Source organism: Siphateles boraxobius, unplaced genomic scaffold (genome assembly GCF_051911475.1).
Source record: "Siphateles boraxobius isolate OS27281-9 unplaced genomic scaffold, OSU_SipBor_1 22, whole genome shotgun sequence".
Lineage (NCBI taxonomy): Eukaryota > Metazoa > Chordata > Actinopteri > Cypriniformes > Leuciscidae > Siphateles > Siphateles boraxobius.
The window spans coordinates 26,125,416-26,151,127 of NW_027508833.1; the positions used below are offsets into that span (position 1 = coordinate 26,125,416).

General features: G+C 40.9%; 1 protein-coding gene across 1 annotated transcript in view; it reads right to left on the minus strand.

Annotated features, from left to right (window-relative positions):
* The window catches only part of sorcs3b (sortilin related VPS10 domain containing receptor 3b), a 77,917-nt gene that overhangs the window by 17,788 nt on the left and 34,417 nt on the right, over window positions 1-25,712 (minus strand). The window contains exons 2-13 of the mRNA XM_077239307.1: window positions 22,862-22,929; window positions 18,985-19,084; window positions 18,724-18,882; window positions 18,437-18,510; window positions 16,025-16,089; window positions 6,777-6,895; window positions 4,497-4,586; window positions 4,234-4,413; window positions 3,324-3,470; window positions 2,140-2,242; window positions 750-826; window positions 505-596 (exon numbers count right to left, since the gene is read on the minus strand). Of these exons, the coding sequence (XP_077095422.1) occupies window positions 505-596; window positions 750-826; window positions 2,140-2,242; window positions 3,324-3,470; window positions 4,234-4,413; window positions 4,497-4,586; window positions 6,777-6,895; window positions 16,025-16,089; window positions 18,437-18,510; window positions 18,724-18,882; window positions 18,985-19,084; window positions 22,862-22,929 (1,274 nt within the window). The remainder of the gene's footprint in view (window positions 1-504; window positions 597-749; window positions 827-2,139; window positions 2,243-3,323; window positions 3,471-4,233; window positions 4,414-4,496; window positions 4,587-6,776; window positions 6,896-16,024; window positions 16,090-18,436; window positions 18,511-18,723; window positions 18,883-18,984; window positions 19,085-22,861; window positions 22,930-25,712) is intronic.

The following is a 25,712-nucleotide window of genomic DNA, read 5'->3' on the forward strand; positions in this document are numbered from 1 at the left end:
ACACATCAGACTACTGTTCTAACATCAGCATCCCACAGGAGGATACAAATTATCTTCCGCAGCCTAATTGATCCTGACAACGTTTCAGAGCTTAGTACATCAAAGCCGCGTGTGTGTGACGTGGCAGGAACAACATGGGCCCACCGAATCCCACCTCGACTTCAAACCTTAACCCTCCCCAACATGAGCATAAAAGCCTTGGCAAACACAACCACCTGCACTACAAAGCCATGACAGGCACTTTCCGCTGAAAGGATTCCAAATGTTTGATATGATAAGACCTATTGCCTGCTGTTTATATCTGCCAGTCCCCGTATAAAAGCTGACGTTTAAGCATAGGGGAACTTCAAAAACTTAGTCTGAATAAAAAGTATCCAAAAAGTTAGAGATGAACTGCAATGAACTCAAAAATGAATAATCTCTCTAGTGTTCTGTATAACATAAATATAATTTGTGAAGACAGTGCATTTATTAATCTGTGTTTTTGTATGCATTTTATCTTACCATAAATGGCGTGTAGGTACAGCAGATTGTGTAACAGCTAATAAAGCCCCTCCATGGTCCAAAAACCAGACACTGTGCTCCTCTTCAAAGATCTAAAGACAGTGTTTACAGAGTCAAAACCCTGCAAGGTAATTCAGCATCCTGTCTCTTTGTGTTTCAGTTCATTTGAGTGTTGATCAGAGAACAGATGCTTTTATCTTAAGACTACAACACAGTCAACATCTCGGAGCAGGTGAGAGGTTTACCTGTCTCCATGTGTTGCCGGCATCAGAGGAGATGAACATTCCTGTATTAGAGAAGGAAAGCTCGGGCCCAATGTTACCTGAGAGGAAAAATACTGCTGTAACTCTGACAGATGCATTATTTATAACCATACATATGCTGGAGGAAGAGATTTGATTCTATTTCACATAATACAATATATTAGAATTCCAACAGGTAAAAAAAAACTGAAAAAGAGGTCTGTGATATTCAGCGTATTTGGATAATTATGCAAACACAAGCAAGAACATAAACAAAGCTCTATACTGCACTACTGCAAAACTGTTTACTTTTAATTCATACATTTTCTCACATTTGATCAGAAACTGAGCATAGCTGATCCAAATCTGTCAGAAACAAGACCGTTCATAGACTAAGACAGGTTTTTTAATTCCTTGACGTCAAATACTCCCCCATATGAAGTTGCCCGCATTATATTGTGTGACACTGTAAAGACAAAAAATCAAGTGTTTTCAAAATTAAATAATTTGCTTCTATATTGTCATTGTGCTAAAGCAAATTTATGTATTTTTGTTTACAGCATTTCTTAGATGAACACAATTTTTGTGAAACATTCTATAATCCATTAGCTTCTTACTTAACACATTTTTAAATCTCTTTTTCTCCAAATATTTTGCGCCCCCTTTGCCGTCCCCATGGGGGTCCTTGGACACCAGCTTGAAAACCGCAGACCAACGAGACCTGATTTAAGTCATTTAGGTTAACTCAATAGTGTAGTTACATTTTACACAGCACAGTGGTATAATATTAAATCAATAATCTATGATGTCCTGAAGAATTCCCCATGCACATTGTCTGGTGGGGTTAATGCGTGCCCTGAAAGACCACAATCATTATGACGCCTGATGAAAAACATTTGGTAAAGCTGCTGGAATTGAAAAAAAAAAAAAATAATAATTCAAAATCCCATATTTATACACTCTGAGCATGGAAAAGTGATTTCGGAACAGCTGTCAGACATGACAGGCAATTATGAATGTGGAAGACACCGGTCATATTTTCTGCGTGCTCTGCATGGCTAACTTTTTGAGCGTGCATCTATCTATACTCATGCAGGAAGCTATTTGGGCCTGAGTTTTGAAGATAACTTTATAATGAATCTGACAAGCAAAAGAACAGCGTGAAATGAGTTTTTGTTCCAATCATGCCAAACTCTGCAGCTGCAAAACAGAAAGATGTAACAACTTGAAAGCTATGAAGTGGCCACTTAAACTACATCTGCATTTAAAAGCACGTACATTTATATGCCTTCTTCACTCCAATTTATCAGAAACACTTGGGGGACCATACCCAAGATGCCATGCCACAAGCATAAAAAACAATAAAAGAAGTGGCACAGTTACACACACACACCTGTGGCCACTATAATCCCTGGAGCGGAGTGTTTGGTGGAGATAGTGTCAGGTGTGTAGGGGTTTTCAGACATCTGCAGGTGAAGGTGCAGTGAGCACGACGGCTGAAAATTAGAACATTACACAGTTTTAAATTATATTTCAATACATTTACATTTATCTACATAATCCCCCCTCTATTAACCGACTGTAACATCAGCTTTCAAAAGGCGTGCAAACTAATCCGTTTCGGATCTCCACGGCTTCTGTATTTTTATTATCCCTTACAATTAGTGTGACCCAGTTCTAGCGGAAACTAACAAAATCAAATATTTGATATGGGAGCTTCAAAAAAATCATAATGTAATTACGCCAATTGGAATTCAGCATCAATACAGTGTCAAAAATGCAGTTAAACAAATGCAATCAACCACCTAGTGATTAAAAACTATTTGCATAGGCAAGTAAGCAGTAACTATTGATCTCACAAGTTGACTGTGTGTACTTCTGTATTCTGGTTCTGAATTCTTCTTGTTTATTTAAAGTTGGTAATAGGTCCCAAAATACCCAAAGCACAAGGACTGGGGAAAAAATTGTTTCATCTTGTGTTTCTAAAGAATGACAACACATGTGCAAACACAGAACCCACTGTTTTGTGGTACAGCGGAAAAAAAAGTAATTAAGATTTTCTGAGATCTGCTGATAAATTAACTCCAGTTTTTCAATGTATGTCTTAATTGAAATCACCAATCTTCCAGAACAGTGTAAAAAATCAGTGAAAGTCATTACAAAGATACAGAGAAGGTAGTGTGTCTTGATCAAACCATCAGAAAGCACTGAATTCAGAGCTATTGTTTGGTAGCTGGCGATCACCCTCATCTCACTTTGAGACTAAAGGAGTTCCTCTTTACAAGGCTCCACTGTAAAAATGCATCAAACATGAAACGTGCATCAACACTGCAATGTCTTGTTTTCATCTGACCACAGTCAAGTAGGTGTATCTCAATGTAATGTAATGTATATAGTGGGAGTATCTTCTTTTAATAAAAGTGGGAGTGGCTGTGGTTGCAGTGGCCGTGACACTGTTTTGGCTGTTTTATGTTAAATAGTATTTCACCTACTTTTATTTTGGTGATTTATGCCTTTTTTTTGGCAACGTCTTCATGGAAATGTATACCAGCATAAATTTAGTCCAGCAGTTCTCACCAGGTTGCAGTTGATGTCATGTCCTGTAGTGTCTTTTGCCGGAGGCTGTAGTAATCTCCATGTCTGGCCTTTGCTGTAGGTAATATATGTTCTCATCTGCATGTCTTCTTTTTTATTGGCTATGATCAGCCCACTAACACCTGCCACCTATAGGACAGGAAAAATAATCAGAATTACTTAGATTTCCCTTTCCATTTTCCGTGTTCAATATAATATGAATAAAATAATAATAATTATTATTATCATTATTATTATTTACAATTACAGATATTAATTGGTGTTCTTTGGCTAGAAGCCAAAAGAGGAGAGCGAAAGGATATCAGGTTCTACATTATTACAGATAACCCTCCTTTCTCTTTGCATTTTTGCTTACACTACAGTTTCTGGATGTTTTTTGTTGCTCTCATTATCAGATTTTCTTCTTTCTTTGTATTTATAGTGTTTAATGACGTTACTTCAAACATTGTTGTTTTGTGCTGCATTACATAGTTCCCTGTTCTACTTTAGAAAAATTCCTGGAGAAAGCCATACTAATCACAAAAGTTTTTTTCTAATTGCATACAATGGCCTGGTTTCATAGACAGGGCTTAGATTAAGCCAGGATTATGCCTTAGTTCAATTAGGACATTTAAGTAGCTTTTATAAACATGCCATAGAAAAAAAACATTACTGGTGTGCATCTAGAGACAAAACAATGGCACTGACATATTTTGATGTCATATGTAATATGACATGTAATATGTCAGTGCAAGTTGCTTACAGTTAAAACACCTCAAAGATGCATTGTAATCTGGGACTAGATTTAAGCCTTGTCTGTGAAACTGGGTGAATATCTATTTGTGAACATTCGAGATGGTAAACCTAAACTTAATTGGCAAGAACCATCAGGTAATACTACATATTCACAGACCTTGTAGACATCCACAATGAGGTTTCCTGCGAGACCGCGGGAGGTACGGAGGTTTGGGAGTGAGCGGGTGAAGTAGACTCCAGGTGTGTCAGAGATGTACAGACTGTAGGTGTCATTTTCGTTCCATTCCTGAACTGCTGCCAACACTTGCCCCTCATCTGTACTGACAATATGCATGTCCTGCACGGAGAACAGCTTTTAGAGCCACATACATTTAATCTGACAACTTTGTGTGACAGCAAGTGCTGTGTCATATGTCTTACTTTGGGTAGACAGTATTTAGGGAGCTGTATGGTCCTAAAGGGCCCTCGCTGATAGGACACAAAGTATGTAGTTCTTCCTGCTGTGGTTAGCTGATACACACACACAAGTCACAGACAACATTTACAAGGACTTAGAACAGAGATCAGCATTTTACACCAGTCAGAACTCATGCTTGCTTGTCTATCATAGAAGTGACTTTCCATTGCTCATGATCAGATGTTTTTAGCATCTCAGAGTGGCTAGGTTCACGGTAAATGCAGAAAACTATCTCTGCATTTGCTGTGATCACTTGCGAACGCAATGTGCAGCATTCACAGCATAACGTTTTTGTGTACAAATGATTACAGCATTTCACTAGATTTTTAATGACACATTTGCAAACATGTTTTCACAGAAACAGCGTTTTTCTGCTAACATAAATGCTAGAGGGTTAAACTCGTGCAATTGAAAAAATGACGACAAAATTATTGTAAAGTATAAGTAAAATAATTAATATATATATAATGATATATATTTTATTTTACAGTGCAGTTTACAAAATTACAGTAGTAATATATTTTTTTATTTTTTATTTTTATTATTATGCCCTTAAATTCCTCTTAATTTTGTAGCAATGTTTTCCTGTAGTATCGAAAATGTAACATTGATATTATTCAAGCTATTGTATCAAAGTTAGAAATACCGGTATTGTGACAACACTATCTCAAGCAATCCTTTTCATTTTTTGAAATTTTTAAATTTTATTATGTTTTTAAGCATTTCTTTGTCAGAGGTTATTTCAGGTTTCAAAACAAAGATTATCGGAGTACATCTTTTATCTTCAAAATGTCACATATAATTCAATGTGTTACTTGCCATTTCTGTGTAATTATTTGAGAAATATACTAGCAATTTCGGAGTGAAAATTGTAAATCGTACTTTTTTCCTGCGTATCCTTGTGGGTTTCTTTTACAAGCACACTTATAATAAAGCTACAGCTTTGTTGTTTTTTTGAGAATGCATAATTGTATATTTGAAGGATTAAATACATAGGCAAACGTACAACGTCAATTGTAGTCAAATTGTTGGACCAAGTTGAGACAATCGCATTATCTAGGTCTTTTAGACTTCACAACATTTTAAAGAAGCAATTTGGTAACAAAATCCAGCATTGCGTTAGTTCAAGCAGGCTATGTAGTCAAGCTCGGCAATCAGCTGTCATTAGCCGACTGGGAAAAAATACCAAACCGCCCATATCAGCTGATTCAAATTCTAGGCACTCTATTGGCAACGCTCAAACAAGGCGCCTTACTTAAATGAAGCTCAGTGTGCTTGCTTGGCTGCTTTCACTGCATGCTACTTGCAACCCACACTCCTCCTTGTGTTTAACTTAATAAATGTCATTCTGTTGCCATTGCATGCTCTGTTCTCAATGGGGATTTTTGCTGCTCTCCCAAATTAAAATTTGTTATTTCTTATAAAATTTAAGATACAAATATGTTATAAAAATAAAATATCTGTTCCCCGTCTTAGCTTTCATGGAGCTCATGAAAAGGACAGGGAATTTAGAACAGAGTACAAATGTAAAAAATTAGATAAACGTCCAATAAAAATTGACAAAAATTTTGTCTTGTGTATTTTCAGGACAAGTGGTCCTGATTGAACTATTGTTTTGGCCAAACTTTTAAAGTGCATTTACTGAATGTTGGTGGACTCACACAGACGCACATGTTTTATACACTCTTATCAAATAGATTGTTCTATTAGGTTGTAAACATAGTGCATTAGGGTCTAATGCTTCGATTGATCCAGTGTCAATAGAGCTTAGATGTTCAAAGAATGAGGCAGTGTGTGTGCGTGTGTGTCCACTTTTACAGGGTGAGGATGGTGCTACACTGTGTTTTTCCTGCGAGAGGTGTGGGGTGTCAGCCAGTCTCTTGTTCCTGTGCTTTTCAAATCAATATCCTCATTATTCTCTGTCAACTCAATTCCAACAGCTTCAAGCAACAAAAGTCAAAAGAAAGTCACTTGTATTGACAGAGGAGAGTCCAGGTTTGGAATTCTCACTCAAAAACCTGTCCTGTCCTCCCCCGGACCGATGTTAAAGATGGAGAGGCTGGATTTAGTGTTTATCACTCACTTACACATTACTGAGAGAGATAAAAGGAGGGCTATAAAGAGTCAGACAGAGATGACACACACACAGACACACACACACACACTTTTGGTATCTCCCACACCAGTCTAAATCATATACACTAACGCACTTGAAACACTATGAAACACACACACTTCTGTACCTGTAAGAAGATGTATTGGTCCTGCACTACGAGGGAGTTGGTATCAATTCGGCCACTGAATGGATACTGCCTACTCTCCTCTGAACACTTTTGTGCTCGGCAGGTAATATACTGCATTTCTGTGAGACACACACAGAATTTATCAACACAGGATACGCTTGTGCACAAGAACGCCTTGATCTACACCAAACAAAAAACAGATGATCAATATCGCTCACTCTCGCTGGCACACACACACCCACACAACAAACACAATCTAGAACCTACACACAAACTTCCCACACGTCTCTATGTCTAGCCAAATTAATCAGCGCTCTCCATTATCAGTCTCTCTACTAGTGATCCATCCTCACTCAGAAGGGAGAGAAAGAGGGGGTGGGAGTAAAACTACAGAGAAACAAAGGAGAGAGCAAAGAGAGAAGGAAAAAAAGGCCCATACAGAAACAACAGATTAGGATTATTACCTATTTTTCTGATTTAGGTATCACTGAACAAAAACCCTCTACATTGCGAGTTCATCACTTATAGGTCACACTTTATATTAGGTCTCTTTAACTTCTATGTACTTACATCAAAAAATAAGTACAGTGTACTTAGTGTTAATGTTGTATATTAGTTTTGGTTTGTTTCTTAAGTAAAGCTCACACAAAGCTTTGCACAAATTATTTGGACAACTTTAAAGGTGCTTTTGGAGGCTTGATAGTGCCTGTTTACCATCTGCTTTCACTGGTTAGACAAGAATTTGTGAGCATATTCTGGAACATTTCTTATTTCATGTTTCATGGAAGAACGAAAGTAAATAATTTGAAAAACTTGAATTGTTGTTGAATCATTAATTTAACTGTCAGTAGCATGTGAATGACGTAACAATGACAACATCTCAAATGTGTAAAGTTTAATTTAAACCAGGGGTGCAAAACTCACAGCCCTTAAGGAGAAGTCCTTCAGGTCCTTCAGGCTTATTTGAAAAATACAGGTATTTGTGCTTGAGCAGGGCTGGAACTAAACTCTGTGGGACTGTGGTCCTCCAGGAATTGAGTTTTGTAGTCCCTGTTAGTTGTGCTGTATTTCTCATCAATGCATTGGACCTTTTCTAGTTCAATAAATTAGAAAACTCCTTGGTTTGTAATAAAGATTGAAGTTACACAACTATAAACTATGTGAGCTACTAAAGATTCCATGTTTCACATGAGGAATGTTCAACTTCTTGGCAAAAAATGCAACCAGTATTTCAGACAGTGTTCAGACACTTGAATTTGTATTTAAGTAGAAAATAGGATGCAGAATTCCAATTCCAATTTAAATGCAAGGAAGCCATTTGAAAGTTTTAAAGCCTTGAAGTTTAAAAGTGTATAGGCAAACAGATTTCACTATATCATCAGATGTCAATAAAGTTCAATAGAAGAGGACTTTAGGTCCTAAAATGCATTACAATTGCAATTCACTAAATTCCTTTTCCTGTCATTCCAATTCAGCTTCGTGTGGGGTGTGGTGTGGCCAAATGAATTAAATTTGCAACTTATGAATTGAAAAGCCAATAATTCCACATGCCAGCCTATTGCGAAGGCATGAACAGATAAGATGGCCCATTAAATATTTCTGCAGAACAGACTGAAAGAACTGGCTTGATTACTGCTGGGTTATCTCGTGTCAACTCAGCCAGAGGTCCCGGGCTCAAATTTTTTATTTGTGTAAAAAAAAAAAAAAATCTTTTGAAGGACTAGCATAAATAGTGATGGAATTTTTGACCTCAAATTTAAAGCCAATTTACAGAGGCGAGTAAATGACTTTAGAAAGATAGCAGTGATATTAGATTGGTAGGTCAATTGGTAAATTCTGTTGTCTTTAACAATCTTCGTTGCATTATATGCCAATGGACACAGTTCAAAAATGTATGTGTCTGTAACTGAAGAAGAACTAAAGATATCTCAATATAATTTTAAATTCTGGTCAACTTCTCTGGAGGTACCAAGAGGTAATAGACCTAAGTTTCATGTCTTTTATGGCAGTGTGGTTGCTTTCCCCAGGTCTATTAGCTCTTGGTAGCTCCAGAATCAGGTCAAATAAACAAAAAACCTTCTTCCAAAATTCCCTTAAGCTGAATAAACTATTAAGAGAAAATTAATGTGCCTCATCTTGACCATTTCAGTGAATTTTTGGCTCTGAAATATATAAAATTGTCATGTTCTTTGATAGAAGGAAAAAATATACATTTCTTGGTAAACATTATTTGTTCCCTTTCAGTCGATAACGTCAGACGTAGTCGACGTCGACTGAAATGGGATCTCGCTAGAGAGCCTGTCTTCTTCAATACTATTGAACGAGCCAATGTAATTGGCGTGCGTGATTCGCATCACACACTCCGCCCCCGCGGCGGGGGTATAAATACGGAAGTGGATGCACGCACTAGTTGCCTTTCGCTTCGGAGCCGATCGTTTGATGTCTCTGAGAGTGCTGTTGTCTACAACGAGCGAGTGTGTCGGTGTTCTTCAGGAAGACTCTCCCAGTGCTGGTGTTCTACAGCGCGAGTGCAGCGGTGATCGCGAGCTTTGAGCTCTCAACTGCTGTTCTAACAGCAACAAATTTTTAAATGTTTGTTTTTGTTGATGGCTGGTTAGAGGGCGGAAAAGTGAGTGCTTCACTGTTTCAGTTCTCTGTTCAGTGTTGCCGCGGTCATTCCCCTCTGTGCTCCGGCACTGGTGACGGTCCTATTTTCTGAAAGAGCAACACGGGTGCGTTTGCGTCTTTTTCAAGATGTCATTCCGCCCGTGCGTTTCTGGGTGCGGTCGTTCCCTGTCTCTCTCTGATGGTCACAACTGTTGTGTCACGTGTTTGGGCTTACAGCACGCTGAGACAGCTTTTGTGGACAGCTCATGTTTTCACTGTGGGAACATGACTGTCGCAGTGTTGAGGGCGAGACTCGCCTTCGTTCGCGGAGAGCGAGTCCCCATTACCATGCCCCACCCTCGGGTGCTGTGTGGGATGGGTGACCGGAGGATAGTGTTGGATGTCCCGCCCGGTAACCATTCCCTGTGGGCTCCTCACTCCTCCCTTCCACTGCAACCACTGGAGCCTCCTGTGTTGTCTGCTGGTCCATCTGTAATGGGTGGGCCAGCGGTTTCACTCGGGGCTCCCCTGGAGGACAGGACGCCGATTGCAGCATCGGAGGGTGAGCTGACTTCTAGAGATGATGACTCGGCTGCATTGTCTCCCTCCGGGAGTTCAATGTTGCCTGAGCCGGATCCAGAATTATCAGCTATGCTGAAACGGGCCGCCGAGGCTGCCGGGCTCGAGTGGAACCTCCACCGTGTCCCATTCAGTCTCGGTTGGAATCTGGAGTTTGGTATCTTGGGGCGGGCCGCACTGGTTCTCAGCTCGCTGCCCCAGTGCCTTTCTTTCCCGAACGACCTGTTCATGCGCTCATAGGTCGCACGGGGTACGGGTGTCGTAGCGTGCGTGATCGGTCTGGCGATGTCCACCTTGCTGGTCCAGTAGCGCCTTTGTTGGCTCAGCCTGGTTGGTATGGCGGATGCGGACAAGGTTCGGTTCCTGGTCTCCCCAATTTCCCAGGTTGGGCTGGTCGGCGACGCGGTGGAGAACTGCATCCAACAGTTCTCTGCTGCTCAAGCGCAGACGGAGGTCATCCGGCACATCCTGCCCCCGGTGGCCAGCTGCTGCCTCCACCCGCTGCCGGTGGCAGCTCCTCCGCCTGCTCGTCGCCATGGGCGTTCCCCGGCCGCCGCTCCTGCTGGCCCTCCGCAGCAGCCTCCACCCAGGCCTCAGCATGGAGCCGGCCGCAGTAGAGACGCCCAGCCCACTCCAGGCGCTGCCAAGCCAGGTGGCAAGCGACAGCGAAAGCATTCCGGAGCGGGCCGCCCAGGAATGGATGAGATGCTCTTGGAGTGGTACGATCACTCCCTCCCCCCGGGTGACGGCCGGGTGGAGCCTTTGTTTGTGTGTGTGTCTGTTCCGCCGCTGGCTCCCTAAAAAAAAAAAAAAAGAAAAGCGGAGCAAGCGGTACCCACACTTCAAAGAGAGAGCAATTTCATCTGTTACTGGGTCCCAAGAGGGCCAGTCTGGCGGGTGTGACCTTGTATAAACTCGTTCTTCGTGCTATTAGGTAGTGGGTCGTGACCATCTTGGCCCAAGATTGGTCTGCAGCTCCGACCTGAAAGACATGTGCTTCAGATCTCTACCTTCCGCACCGCAGGCCATCCTGTGTGTTGCGTGTAAGGGTGGAGTATCAGTACAGTGTCCTTCCCTTCGAGTGCTTCAGAGCCCGTTGGGTCCTCAGGTCAACTGGAAGAGAGTAATCTCGCCCACGGGCTGAGTATCTCTTTTTCAGTTTTGGAGATGGACTCGGTCTAACACGTCTCTCCAATGAGAATGTGTTCAGCTGGTGTTTGAAGTGAGAAAGGGTCCCACTGAAAGAACTTTCAGAAGCTCCTGGGGTATATGGTAGTTGCAGCCATTGGCTCCCTCCATATGTGACCGCTTCAGCGCTAGCTTCACGATCGAGTCCCGAGGTGACCGTGGCAGAGCAGCTCACCCTGTGTGACTATAGTTCATCCCGGTCTGCTGCCAAACCCTCTTCAACAGAGGGGCCATGTACAAAGGGCGTGTTTTAACGGGGGCCTGGGCGACCCCCGACTACACGGGCATTCGTGCCTCGAGTTGTTAGACATTGCGACCGTTGCGCAAGCTTCCCTTGCATGTCACAACTCACCCGTCACCTCCTCCTTGGAGTCAGAAGCTTCTGAGGACGCTTTGTTCCACTCTTCCCGCTTTACTCAATCGTGCCGCCATCGAGCCTCACGACAGTTATAGCCAGGGCAAGGGGAGACTCCATCCCCTGGGTCCAGCTGGGTCATGACCATTCCGGGGCCGCTCAGTTGCCCCCCCGGTTTCATCTTTCTGCCAGTGTTTGTGTAAACCGAGCGGACTACCCTTGGACAAACACTGGGTCTCAGCTGCCCCAGGGGCCCGCAGAAATGCGTTTAACCCCAGTGAGCCTTCTAAAAGTGACTGCGAATCATGGTCGCCTTGCACCTACTCAAGTCAGTGAAATCATCACACTTCATGTTGAGCAGAATTGCTCCTGAAACTCAGTGAAGTTCATCGCACTCAGGTGTTGAGCAGCAATGCTCCTGTACCTCAGTGAGTTCATCACACTCAGGTGTTGAGCAGAAATGCTCCTGTAGCTCAGTGAATTCGTCACACGCAGTGCTGAGCAGAAGTGCTCAGTGAAGTTCTTCGCACTCAAGTGTTGAGCAGAAATGCTCCTGAAGCTCAGTGAGTTTATCACACTCAAGTGTTGAGCAGGAATGCTCCTGAAGCTCAGTGAACTTGTCACACTCAAGTGCTGAGCAGAAAATGCTCCTGAAGCCCAGTGATCTTCACATGTTGTGTTGAGCAACGCTCCTGTCTTTTTGCGCCCGTCGCTTGCACCTACGTGCTAAGTCAGGAGAGGAACAGGTCTTCATAGTTGCCTAGGGTGACCAGATTTCTCGGAGTGGAATACGGGACAGATACAGAACGCATGCGTATAGAGGGAATGCACGTGACGTCACCGTTGGCCGGAGTGACTGCAGTTACGCCCACAAGTGGCAAAAAGACTGAGCGTCAGCATTGGTTTTCAGTGTGAATGCTGCGGAAAAACACACAAAACGCGTCTAAAACGGGAAAGAGCTTTGAGACTCACTGTACAACTAGATTTGACAAGAAATATGAGGAATATTTTTACAGACTACCTTAAGCTACAAAACAGAGAAGCAAATAGATCGCTACAATTCATAGAAACAACTGGACTCCAGGCAGCGAAAGGTGGATTTGCAGTTATCCTTTTTGTGTCAATATGCTGAATTTAGTGGTAAAATCATTCTCTATATATTGTATTGTTATATATTGCAGTGACAACTCATCAATCAAATATTTACCACTGTATATTCTGTATAATTTGACATTTTTAAATAAACACTGACAAAAAAACTATACAAGTTTTAAGTCTCTAGACGATATGATGATATATATATAACATTGATAAGTGATCACCTGGATTTAGACCTAACTATTTTGTATTTATATAAAGCATTCACAGGCAAATTTGCTGTATGTATTTCCCTGGTGTCGAAATCAGGCACATACAAATGTCAGGAAACACGATTCCTGGCTGCATGTTAATATCCATGGATCACTGGATCTTTAGTAAGTTGTAAGGAACACTATATTGAGTCCAATCTTTAGTTTAAACTGATAATCGTTTGTTTTACATGCGTTTTCGCAGTTTCCCCTATTAAATCCAGTCACGCAGCTGCTCTTCTGCCACTCAGTCCGGCTGAGGGGGCGTGTTCCGGCGGGAAAGTGACGTTAATGCATTCCCTCTATTAATGCGTCTGACATGCGCTTCATTAGGCACACTAGCACACACACACAAGGTCTCTCCCTCTCTGTCATGCGCGCGCTACACGGTTTGAACGTAACATATATATTCACTTAGCCTTTCGGAAACGAAACCTATTATATATAAAAAAATATATATATATTAACGATGAAATAAGGGACAAAACATGATTTTTTCAGAATAAGTCGGGACACTAAAATTAGAGTGGAAATACGGGGCTGTCCCGGGAAAAACGGGACGTCTGGTCACCCTATAGTTGCCCCTTATTGGCCCAACTAGACCTGGTTCCCATCGACAGCCTTCCTGACTTCCCCTGAAAACTCTTTCAGGGACGGGGCACGATGGCACCCGCGTTCTTCCCCCGGAGATTCCGGGCGGTCTTACATCTGAACGCGAAGGTTCAGGTGGCTATCACAGGGCCATGGGATAGTTACCATCACTTCTGCGAGCACCCCCTAGAAATGGGTAGCGTGCTTACGCCTTTAGAAGTGGAACCTAGTCATTGAGTGCGTCTTCTCTCCAGAGGAGATCCTGAAAGCTTTTGATCACTTCAGTGCTCTCTTTCCTGCAAAATGGGTTGGAGTAGGCTGCTTTCCTTCACCCTCAAAATGATGTTGCCTCGGTGTTTAAACAACGCTCATCGTGTTGCAGAAGTGTGCAGAAGCACGTTCTGATCGTCAGGTTCCTGAGGAGCAAGGTCTTGTAAATCCTTGCGTCCCTCTTTATCCTCTTGGGCCTTGTCCCTGGTGCGGCTGCACTGCAGAGACCGCCCCTGAGCCACTGCAGGCAGTGAGTTAAAAATGCTGTTATATCAGTTCTCCTGCTCGCGTGGTCTCTACTAGAGGGTAGGGACTTGCTCGCTTTCGGTCAACGTATTGTGCCTGGAGTCTGGGCCGGCTATCTCTCACAAGCTGAGACCCCGGCTCGGATTGTGCCCAAGGTTCCTACCTCTCCCGTAATAGAAGCAGGTGGTGAGCCTGCAAGCGCTGCCCTGGAGGAGGCAGATCCAGCCCTGGCTTCTCTGTCCGTTCGCTTGGACGTGTACAGAATGCAAGCCATAGACCTCAGACCAGCTCTACAAATATCTGTTGGAACTCAGCAGAGAGGGAAGGCTGTTTCCGTGCAAATTTGCACTTATTGCTTGCCTTCATTTCGGTAAAAATCCGAGATGCAACATGTCCACTTAGGTGTTGAGCTCCTCTATGATGAGTGTAAAGTGCTCCGCCTGGGCGTTGACGATATGCTTTGCTAAACAGATTCTAGAGTTGGGGGCTGGACGACACCTAGTTTAACCGCTGCTTCCAGTGGGCTCCCTTCTCATGAAGCCAGTTTCACCGTGAGCCCGGTTCAAGTGTCGGCTTGCTGCGCCATTCCCCTCCTATGGACTGGATACGTGCGCCTTTCTACTCCAGTTGAGTTCCCTTAAAATTGAACCCTGTTGAGTTCCTCCACACCCCTCCGACGTCGGACGTGCGGAACGTCTGGTGTTAGGCCTACCACTCGTAAGCAGTGTGGAACCTGTGTTAGGCTGGGTCCATATGTTGAGGTCCCTACGGCGACCCCATATGTGTATTCTTCCACGATACGGCTCCCTGCGGCGAGCCCGTGTCTTCCCTCGGCAGAGTCTCTCTGCCGTCACTGTACGGTGTGTCTCCCCCGTCTTAGGCTGGAGCCACCCCAGTGACATTCCATATGTTAGACTGCCCGGTTTCTGCCCAGTTCATATGTGTATTCTCCACGTTACCTCCCTCTGGGTTGGATGTGGCTTCCGCAGCGTCCCTTCCTTCCAATGTACGGGGAACGCTTCCCAGTGGTCCTGTAGGAACAGCAGTGACTTCCCTGGCCTAAGCCCTGTCCTTCCCCGCCTTAAATTTGCGGGGGCATCAGGAGGCTTTTGTTTAGGCACTGGAAGGTGGCAGCGTTAGTGGCGTGTTCAAAGGGTGATCCCATTTCAGTCGACGTCGACTACGTCTGACGTTATCGACTGAAAGGGAACGTCCTGGTTGCGTATGCAACCCACGATCCCTGAAGGAGGGAACGGAGGACGTAGTCCCCTTGCCACTACCGCTGGACCACCGCTGACCCCGGGTTACTCTCGGCTCCTCAGCGAAAAAGCAACTAGTGGGTGCATCCACTTCTGTATTTATACCCGCGCCGCGGGGGCGGTGTGTGTGATGCGAATCACGCACGCCAATTACATTGGCTCGTTCAATAGTACTCGAAGAAGACAGGCTCTCTAGCGAGATCCCATTTCAGTCGACGTCGACTACGTCCTCCGTTCCCTCCTTCAGGGAACAGTGGGTTGCATACGCAACCAGGACGTTCTTAAGAAAAGTTTTGAAAAATTAACCATATTTGGTTTTCAATTATTGAAAATGATTAATTGCAGGAAAAGTTTCCAAAAATTTGCTGATTTGACACGGAATGACCCTGTCTGAAAACTAACGAAGTTTTTGGCCATTTGCCTGTGCTTCAAATTTAGTTTGGTATAACCATGGCATCACTCAAAACACATTCAAATGTATTGTTGTTGTTAAACTGTCCGTAGATTAGGGCCTGTTGTGTTGTGTAAGGCTCATATCAATAGAGCTTAATGCACAACACTGTCCCACAATGATAAAACATAAGCACAAGAGTCTGCCAGAACCATTTACTATTGAATTTACTGTTGTCCACAATTCATCTGTTCATTTTTCACTGTGACACAGCAAAAAAAGCATAGGAGGCTGGGGAGAAAGTAAGAAAGACAGGGAGAGAGAGCAAGGAAGGGAGGAAGAGAGAAACTGAAAAAGGGAGAAAATATTCTGAGGGGCAAAAGAGGGAAAAGAAGGAAAAGAAAGAGACTAACGTCCACTGTCAGTTCGAGCCTCGATGTGCACCAGGTCTGCCTCTTTATCCAGACCACTCAGAGCCCTGAAAATGAAACAAGAAAAAGACAGAAAACAAAAAAGAACAGAGGAGAGGAAAACAATCAGGAAGGGCTCCAGTGGAGAGGAGATGAAGAAGGAAAGAAGGAGAAGGAGGTGCCAGCAGGGGACGGACGAATGAGTACGGTAATAGCATGAGAGTGATGGAGTGATGGAAGAGGAGAGGGGAAGGATGGAGGAGTAGTGATGGACAGCATAATTCCACTGCTCCAGTAGGAGACAGTCTGTCTCCAGTGAATCCTTATTGTTGCTCAGATAGCAATTAATCACACACAGACCTCACTCCCACAAACCATTCTCCATCGCATACACACTTTCATTTCTTACCTATTTTCACCTGTAACGCACACACACATTCACTATCATATCCTCTTGCTGAGGTTTTTAATCATCTTAACGTCTTGTCTTTTGTTATCCATATTTTCTTCCAAGTCAGCTTGAACACGGTCACAATCTGATATTAAATCAATCTTACAATCCAAAATTAAACCTTTCAGTAAAAATCTGATATTCCACATTTACATAGCCCTCGTTTGATATTAAGCCCCATTTACATTCTCAATCTCAGATTAATATTAATCTCAGTCTGAAGTTGAACATGTCTCTCTTTGAATGTCTCAAATTAAACCCCTTCTTCTAAACTTCTCCATCAGTTTCCAAAAAGGTTGTTTTCTTGAGATCACAATGTATTTTTACATTTAACATAAACTATATTTTGTGATATTGACTTGAATGACTTCTATGTTCAGCTGCAATCTGTAGAAGTCTCTGTCGAATTGGCAGACAATGAAATTAAAGGTAAAATTGTAGCCTCAATCTCAAGTGTCAGACAGTGATTTGGAAGTGGTCCATCACTGACAGACATTGAGCTAAATCAGCTGGAATGAGTTCTTGGACCAAGTAAGACCAATTCACAGAATTATATGAACACTACTGTTCAAAAGATTGGGATCAGTTTTTTTAAAAGAAAATCATATTTTAATTCAGCAAGAATGCATTAAATTGATCAAAAGTGACAGTGAAGACAATTAGAATGAAAATATTTATATTTAAAATAAATGCTGCTCTTTCATCAAATAATGTATGCATCACGGTTTACACTAATACGATAAGCAACTCAACTGTTTTCAACATTGATAATAATAATAAATGTTTCTTGAGAAAATCATCATATTAAAATTAACTGAAGGATCATGATACTGAAAACTGCATGGAGTAATATAGAGTTAAAAATATATTAAAATAGAAAAGTAAATTTTATTTTGTAAAAACATTTAACAATAAACAAAAAACAAGCTGCGATTAATAAAGAAAAGTTAAATTCATTTTACATTAACATTAGAAGTAACAATGAACAATTTACTGTAACTCAGACTTGGATAATTACAGGGTGTTAAACATTCATCTCAAACACAGTCTGATGCTGAGACCCATTATAGTCCAATGCTAAACTTTTCCATTTTCCCCTTCTGCAGTCACCAAATCTGATACAGCAGGACTTCGGTGACACAAACATAAGCAGAATAGTGTATGTCTGTTTGTGTGTTGCAAAAACCAGCAACAAAAAAGATGCATTTTATATATATTTGAAGGGGGTAATGTGTGGGAGGAATAGAGGAATGTGTGTGTGTGCAGAGGGATGTTAAACCCAGGGGTGAAGACATGTTGTTGCCCATCTCCACAGCTCATCGAGCATGTGACAGGCAACCAGTACTCTGACTACAACCCACACAAACACACATATACACACGCAAGCTCACACTGATGGGATTAAAATATAAAACCTGATCAAAATTCCACACATACGATAACATGAAGCACAGGGGAGAGGGAAGTGACATGACAGTGAGATAAATGGAGATAGATAGAGAGAGAGAGAGAGAGAGAGAGGGGGGGGGGGGGGGGGGGAGAGGCATAGAAAGTGTGTGTATAAGTTTATCAGTGTCAGTGTATTGGATGTAGAGAGTGGGTTTAATATTGGATTAATTTTCAGTATGTGATATTGTGTGTGTGCGTGTGTGTGTGTGTGTGTGTGTGTGTGTGTGTGTGTGTGTGTGTGTGTGTGTGTGTGTGTGTAGGTATATTCTTGCAGTCAGATTAATTTTCAGGGTGGAATTGTACCGTAGGCGTGTTATATGAGATTGATGATCAGTAAAAAAAAATTTTTTAAAAAGAGTAAAAAATTGCTGTCTGTGTGTGTATGTGTAAGAGATAGAGAGATAGAGAGAGAGAGAGAGAGAGAGAGAGAGAGAGAGAGAGAGAGAGAGAGAGAGAGAGAGAGAGAGAGAGAGAGAGAGAGAGAGAGAGAGAGAGAGAGAGAGAGTCAGTCTTACCAGTAGAATCGCCCCGGCGTTACTCTCTCATGAACAAGAATCCACTTTTTACCGAAGTCCACTGAGCTATACAGCTAGAGCCAAAAGAGAAATAGACACATTCACTGTAAGATCCCTAACTACAGCCAACAAAGGTAATTATCTCGCTCACACTTAATTATCCACATTATCTGCTTTTAATTGTTCAGTAGAACTAGACCCTCTAGAGGCTGTGTGTGTGTGTGTGTGTGTGTGTGTGTGTGTGTGTGTGTGTGTGTGTGTGTGTGTGTGTGTGTGTGTGTGTGTACCCTCTGATCATGGCTATAGGCCAGTATCCAATTCTCCTGCGTAGGGTGAAACAGAAGACTCATGATATAGAAGTTAATATTGAACTTTTGAAAAGTGGCTCCTTCATCAGAACTGATAAGTAAACTACTCTCCACCTCCGGATCAGATAAAATCAGGATCTGAGGAAGAGAGGGGAGTGGGAACAAGAATTAAATTAGCTGGATATTTTCTATCTGACAATTTTATACATCCATATCTCTGATGCATGCGAACACACTTACCTTCCTCTTATTGGTGGGACAGACGTACAGATAGCTCAGCATGGTTCTTATCATCACTTTATCCATCAGTTTCTCGTATGTTGTCCCAAAATCTACTGACCTACAAATACATATACAAAAGGTCAATAATGTGATAGTTTTTACTTATTAATTAATTTAAAAATATGGTAACACTTTACAATAAGCTCTCATTAGATAATGTTAGTTAATGTGTCATTGAACCACACAGACATTTGATTTCACACAAAGCACAAGCCAAAGTGAAAACACAAAAGGAAGAGCAGAGAATTTTTTCCTCTGTTTCCTGTGTCATGTCATTTTTCTGCACTCACTAAATGTAAAAATTCAGTGCAAAGCGAGTCATTATATGTTATATTCAATATACATGTGAAGCAGGATTTTGGACCAATGAGATTCCACAAAGACCCTGCTTCCCAGCAGAACAGAAATAGAGACCAAACGTCCAAAATGTCTTGCTGCACATCCCTTGTTGCCATCACAGCTGGTTAGGACAAAAACTCGAAATAATGTGGACACAGGCTTAAGGCTTTTTCTATTAGACGGATACAATAAAGGGTGACAGGAAACATCATGGGCGATGTAATGTTAGAACCTGAATCACCCACATGAGCGCTATAACTCAACGTGTCAGGAGCACGGCGCACCACAGCTGCAGTGAAGCTGAGATTTTCAAAAGTCATTGGCCTAATTAACTGAAGCTGTTGTGTATGCAAGTGTCTATGTTCCATCGGAACTCATTAACACGTCTCTTCTCCGGCAGGTACGACAGCAGACAGGAGAGTCTGCCGAACTCTTACAAGTATAATAACGTTAATGGTTTTAAGCCAGACAGTTGCGCGATGCGGTGCTCGAGAAGCACACGTGTACGTGTCGTCTGAAGCATTATCTCCTCGAGTGCTCATCTCTGAATGTGCTGAGAGTGCTCATACTCTGACACTTTTACCATTGGATACAATTACACAGCCGTTCTGAGCTGTTCGGGTTATTTGGGTAGTGTAAGCTGTAGCAGCACAGGTGAAGAGGAAGATGGTTCTCTGAGCACCCTCAAACGATGCTGAGTGCCTGCCCTAAAACGCTCCTCTGACGTTTCTGGTCCGGTCAGACTCCCTCTCTCTCCTCTGACAGATCTACCCTGTACTCAAGAGGACATTACTCCCCCTCTCAGGACAAATACGCCTGGGTACGTGTGTGTAATTCAGCAATTGCATGGGAAGGCTGGATACTTTTTAGAGCATGTATCTTTATTTTAAAACACACAAGAGTGTGATTAACTAGCTCCTCTGAATGAGCCGTGATTTGTCTTCATATTTTTTCTACCCTTTTATGCCGCCTACAGCAACATTCATTAATCATTCATTCTGTTATTACTGACATCATTTACTACAGCCTGCAAGCTGAGCTTTAACATTCACCTCTTTTAATAACATTATCCCCCCCCCCCAACTCCCGTCTATCTCTCTCTCTCTCTCTCTCTCTCTCTTTCTTTGTTCCTCATCTCTCGCTCATCGGCTTTCCCATTCCTTTACTTTCCTCTTCCTCATTTCCTGTTTATGCCATTTCTGTTTGTGGAAGTTGGGTAATGGCTTTCTGTTTTTCTCTCTGTAAACCCCCCCCCCCCCCCTCTCTCTCTCTCTCTCTCTCTCTCTCTCTCTGAGTGACACTCACCAGGAGAGGAAATCTCATCAGGGCTTGCAGCCAAAAAGAAATTAAACAAAGCCTTCCTTCAAGGTGATTGCAGTGTGTGTATGTGTGAGCTTTGTGTGTATGTGCGGGTTTGCAGTGATGGTATGTTGATAAAGGATAATGTCATACTACATATCTCCTGAAACATATCAAGCATTCCTTTTAATTACTGCAATATTATTTTCATTATTCTTTTAATTAAAAATGACAAAAGTGCAACCAAATATCAGCTGTACTGATGAGGATCACTTTGCGCTTGTGGCTACAATTACTCTTTCGTTAAATTCCATTTACCTTCAGTTGCTATTTATAGAGTTTTGTGTAAATCACAGCTTCAAAAAGTGGATAATGATCAAACACATAACTATAATAAATACAGAGTAAATTAAAACAATTACATTTAAGATGCAGAGAGGTGGTTATATTACAGTAATACTGATAATAACGTGTTATAATTCAGACTTTAAATGAAAAACCCAATCATTTTACCCAAAATAATTAAATAAATTACTCAAATAAAAAAATGATCAGTTCAAAATCTTTGAAATTGAAACCCCAGTTGGAAGTTCCAATGAGACTGAACCATACAGTGTTGAAGCATACAAGTAAAGGGAGTATATTATTCCAGTAAGAACCAGTTAGCCATAAAAAAATTGATGGTCTAGGGTTTTTAAATTTAATTAAAGGTACTTTAAATCGCAGTGAACTGTAGATTTCACTTGGGGCCATTTTAATGGATAAAATAGTTTGGATGTGAGAAACGCCCCAGTTGAGTAGGGAATTTTTAAACAGACCCTTTCAGACAGCCAGACAGAAATGCACTGCTGCTGTCTAATCTGAAACTTAAAGAAGCATACCAAAGTATGAAGAGCTTCTCACAACTTGTAAAAGGCTAGAAAAAAAACGTCTTATGAATAGTGAAGATTTATAAATGAGTAAGCGATTGTTCTCTGTGAAGTGAAGTCGAAATTAATGGGGAGAAAAAATCAAAACGTGAGGTGCCAGAATGTACAGTCAATGCTTTCTTTCTCTATTTATAAGCCTGCCTTACACAGTTACCTTGCAATTCTTTTCTTTCCATTGTCTACACACTATGACAAAGAGAGAGAGCCGGGTCATGGTACAGAGCGTCCCAGGAGAAGACAAGGATTAAGTACTTTGCCCAGGGGCATATCAGCAATGGTCAGTGAAAGTGCTTCTGAGCAGTATTTCATCACAGATCTTTGCCATTCATATAGTCCGGTATACTTGCCACTAACACACTTGTGGTTAATGCAAGAATATTTGTTGATTTGTAAAGAGCTGGAAGCGTAATACTAATTCCACAGTGTTATCAGATCATTTAATTCAGGCTGGGTCAGCAGTACTGCAGCAGTTAGAAGGTTCACCCCTATTTAAAGAATGCAAGCTTTGTGTTCCTGCCCTTTTCCTAGCACTGATATAAAATTTCCCCTGTGCTCTCATTATAAACTCCTAAGTAAAAAATGCAAAAAAAAAAAAAAAAAAGTTAAAACTTGCCACATACCCATGAGGAATGGCAAACTTTACATACAGTAGGTGTACCACACAGGATTCTGTATTTCCATGCATTTATGATGAGCTGTTCCTTGTGTAAAGAAGTGTGCTTGATTCTATTTAATGCGCATTTGTAGTTTACTTCAAATCTTTAGTGTATTTTTTTTTAAACTGTACTTTCAGATAATATAATCTTAACTAAATAAAAGTCCACTCAAGTGTACTTGAGTACCATTTCATGACTGGTTCTTAACACACTTAAGTACACTTAAAAAGAATATATTATAATATATTGAAAAGTAGTGGACATTTGATATTACATTTCAACTGAATATATATATATATTATATGTACTGAACAGCTATTTCAAATGTACAATTAAAAATATATGTTAATTCATGACACACGTTTCAGTAGAAATGGCATTAAAGTATACTTCATTTAATTGCAATTAACATGCAAATAAGTGTCTAAAACATTCACTTTGTACTCACGTATACTCTTTTAAAGTATATTATTATATTTACTTATTATGTATTCTTATTAATAGTATGCTAAAGTGTACTTCCTTTTTTATAAGGAGTACCAGAGCACTGATGGCCAAAGTACTCAGAGGACTGAATAAACTCAGTATTTCCCTTCACAGAAAAGGGTTTACCTCCAGAGCGAACTCTCCGTCACGGTTCCCAGGTTAAAGTCGAACAGTTTTGTCAAAATCAGGATCACCTGAAAGAAAAACACGCAGACATGTAACAAATCACCAAGCAATCTCCATTTACACATTTCCCCAGCTACAGCACTCTTAATGTGCTACTTAAATGATAAAATGTCTGTCAGGCAGCCTCGCAGTGATGGATGAGAGTAAATATCAGGTGTGAATTTTATTATCTTGAGATGACAGCAGAATAAGAGGCAATGCACTCAGAGCCAGGACAGCCTGATGGAGGTAATGATGATCAGGGGAAGAGAAGAGAGAGAGAAAAAAACCATGACTCTGTACACATACGCTAAAAACAAAAACACGCTCAAGCTGTCAAATGTCACGCTGAAACGTGGCAGGTAAAACGCTTTGCTCTTCCCAACTGACAAAACATTCTGAGCACACACTTATAAACAACAGTGAACAAACAAGCATCTGTCTTTCCACTGTGAGTTTTTACCATAAAAAGAAAGGGATAGAGAGAGACTTTGAATCAAAAGAAGACAGTAAGTGGTCCCTTTGCGTCCGTGTCTGTGTGAGAACACAGTCTTCAGTATCGCGTCCACTCCACACACTAATGAATATTAGACTAAAAGGTCCAATATTTCATTTCACACTCCATGATTGTTCCCTAATGAGAGTTCGGTCAACAGGAGTATTGTCATTAACCTAAAAGAAAATCGAGTAATAATTCATGAAACGGATGCGGACGCAAAGACGACTGTTATAGAAAAACCTATTACAGCCTACCGGTAGTCTCTGACTTTACTAACACCGCTATACCGAGTCCTATGTTTGTGTATGCGTGTGTGAGCAACCTTCACTTTTCACGGCCCCACCTGTGACGGGACGGATTCATCTCAGGTTAATTAACCAATAAGAAGAGGACAAACTATTAGCATATCCAAATACAGCATATCTGAAAGAGCAGGACCCCAGTCAAACTCACTCAGCTTCCTGAACCAGCAAAACCACTGTGATACTGGGACTAATTACATCTCTTTCTTGAAAGAGCGAGAGAAAGAGACCAGTGTCCATGGGGCTGAAAATGAATATTAATTTCAAAGTCGAGGTTTCTATTGTTCGTTTCTATGAGGTCAATAATATGTGCAGGGATGTTATGCAGATTTAATTACATTTGCATATGAATGGAGGGTTTGATCAGTTCATGTTCAAGCTAAGATCAGATTCAGTTTAAACATGAATGACTTACTGTCATATTACAGTCAATGCGCTGAGGTCTGTTCAGACGCTTTATTCTTCTAACCTCAAATACATGAAAAAGCTTCACCATTACATTCATCTTTTGTTCCCATACCTTTTGTTCTCTCTGAAATAAATGTTTCATTACATGCGAAACATATCAACATTGTTGAAGACTCAACATTCCTGTCTTTTTTCAGCTAGAGCTGGCATGTCATAAAATCCGTATTACATGCTGAATCTTACAACTGAACATTTCCATTTCCATAATTCCCATATCTATTTCATTTACTTTATTGCATTTTACCATGAAATATGATTATCTAAATTGCAGCTTATAGTGCTGTGTATGGCCATTTTGTTGTGCTCGGCATGATACCATGGAAACAACTCCTGCAAAGACCAATCAGCATCCACTGAAGGCTGCTCACTTGACAGTGACAACAAGTAGCAGTGAAATCAAAAACAATAGCCGGAGTAAGAACATATGGTATTGTGCTACTAACATAGCTGATGAATCTTCCAGAGGAAGCTGACAATACTTTTTACAGCTTTTGTGACTGAAATGGCAAGACATATCACTTTTGGAACTCTTTTATTTCCCCAAACTGGATGTTTACTCTGTTGCCTATGAACATTATGAAAACAGTATGAATAAGGGGTGTAACAATATATCATCTCACAATATATTGCAATACTAAAGTGCAACAGTATGTATCGTGGATAGGGACAATCTGCATTGTGTATAGTTCACCCAAAATAAAAAATGACTGTGTGAGAAAACAATTTAAGTCAAATAACAATTTTAGTGTCAGTACATTAAACTACTATATACAATGTTGAATATAATTTATAATAATGCAATGGGTGAATATTTGTGGGTTCTCATAATGCCAAATGTATTATGTTACCAGTAAAAAGTGGCCAAAATTATTTTAAATATACTGTATCTAGTCAGTGACAGAGTGCAAGCATATTCGTCTAAAATAATTCTGTATTTTCAGCTTCAGAATCATGAACATTTTTATTCTGGTTTCAATATTGTCCTCTGCTTTGGGTTACCAACACTAAGTCCAAGCCTATTCATTTCCATCTTGGGGTGGGCGATATTGCAAAAAAATCAAATCACGATTCTTTTTGGGAAAATCATGATTCACGATATTATCATGATTCTTTTTCATGTTGGTATTACTATTTTGCAAGTGACTGAGCATTACATCCAAACTAATGTCCCTATTTTAAAAACAAAGCCTTACAAGGTAACAAAGTATAAAATAAAAAAGAATGGCAGACATTTAGGCCAAAGTGGCGAAGATAAAAATCTTTGTCATTATTTTCTTTGTTATTAAAAGATAAGAACAAAGATACACATTACATATACTGTACACAACATATAATATACAAATGAAATAAACAGTGCTTTATTTTTTCAGCTATAGTGGGTAAATTTAACAGAAGCATTCAAGAAAGAATTTAAATGAACAAATATAAAAAATGAAACGCTACATAGACTTCCCTGTATAAATTATACATTGATACTTATTAAAGCTACTATTAAAGTTTTCAAAGCAGTGAGTGGTTTTCTCATTGTTTTTTGTTGTTTTAT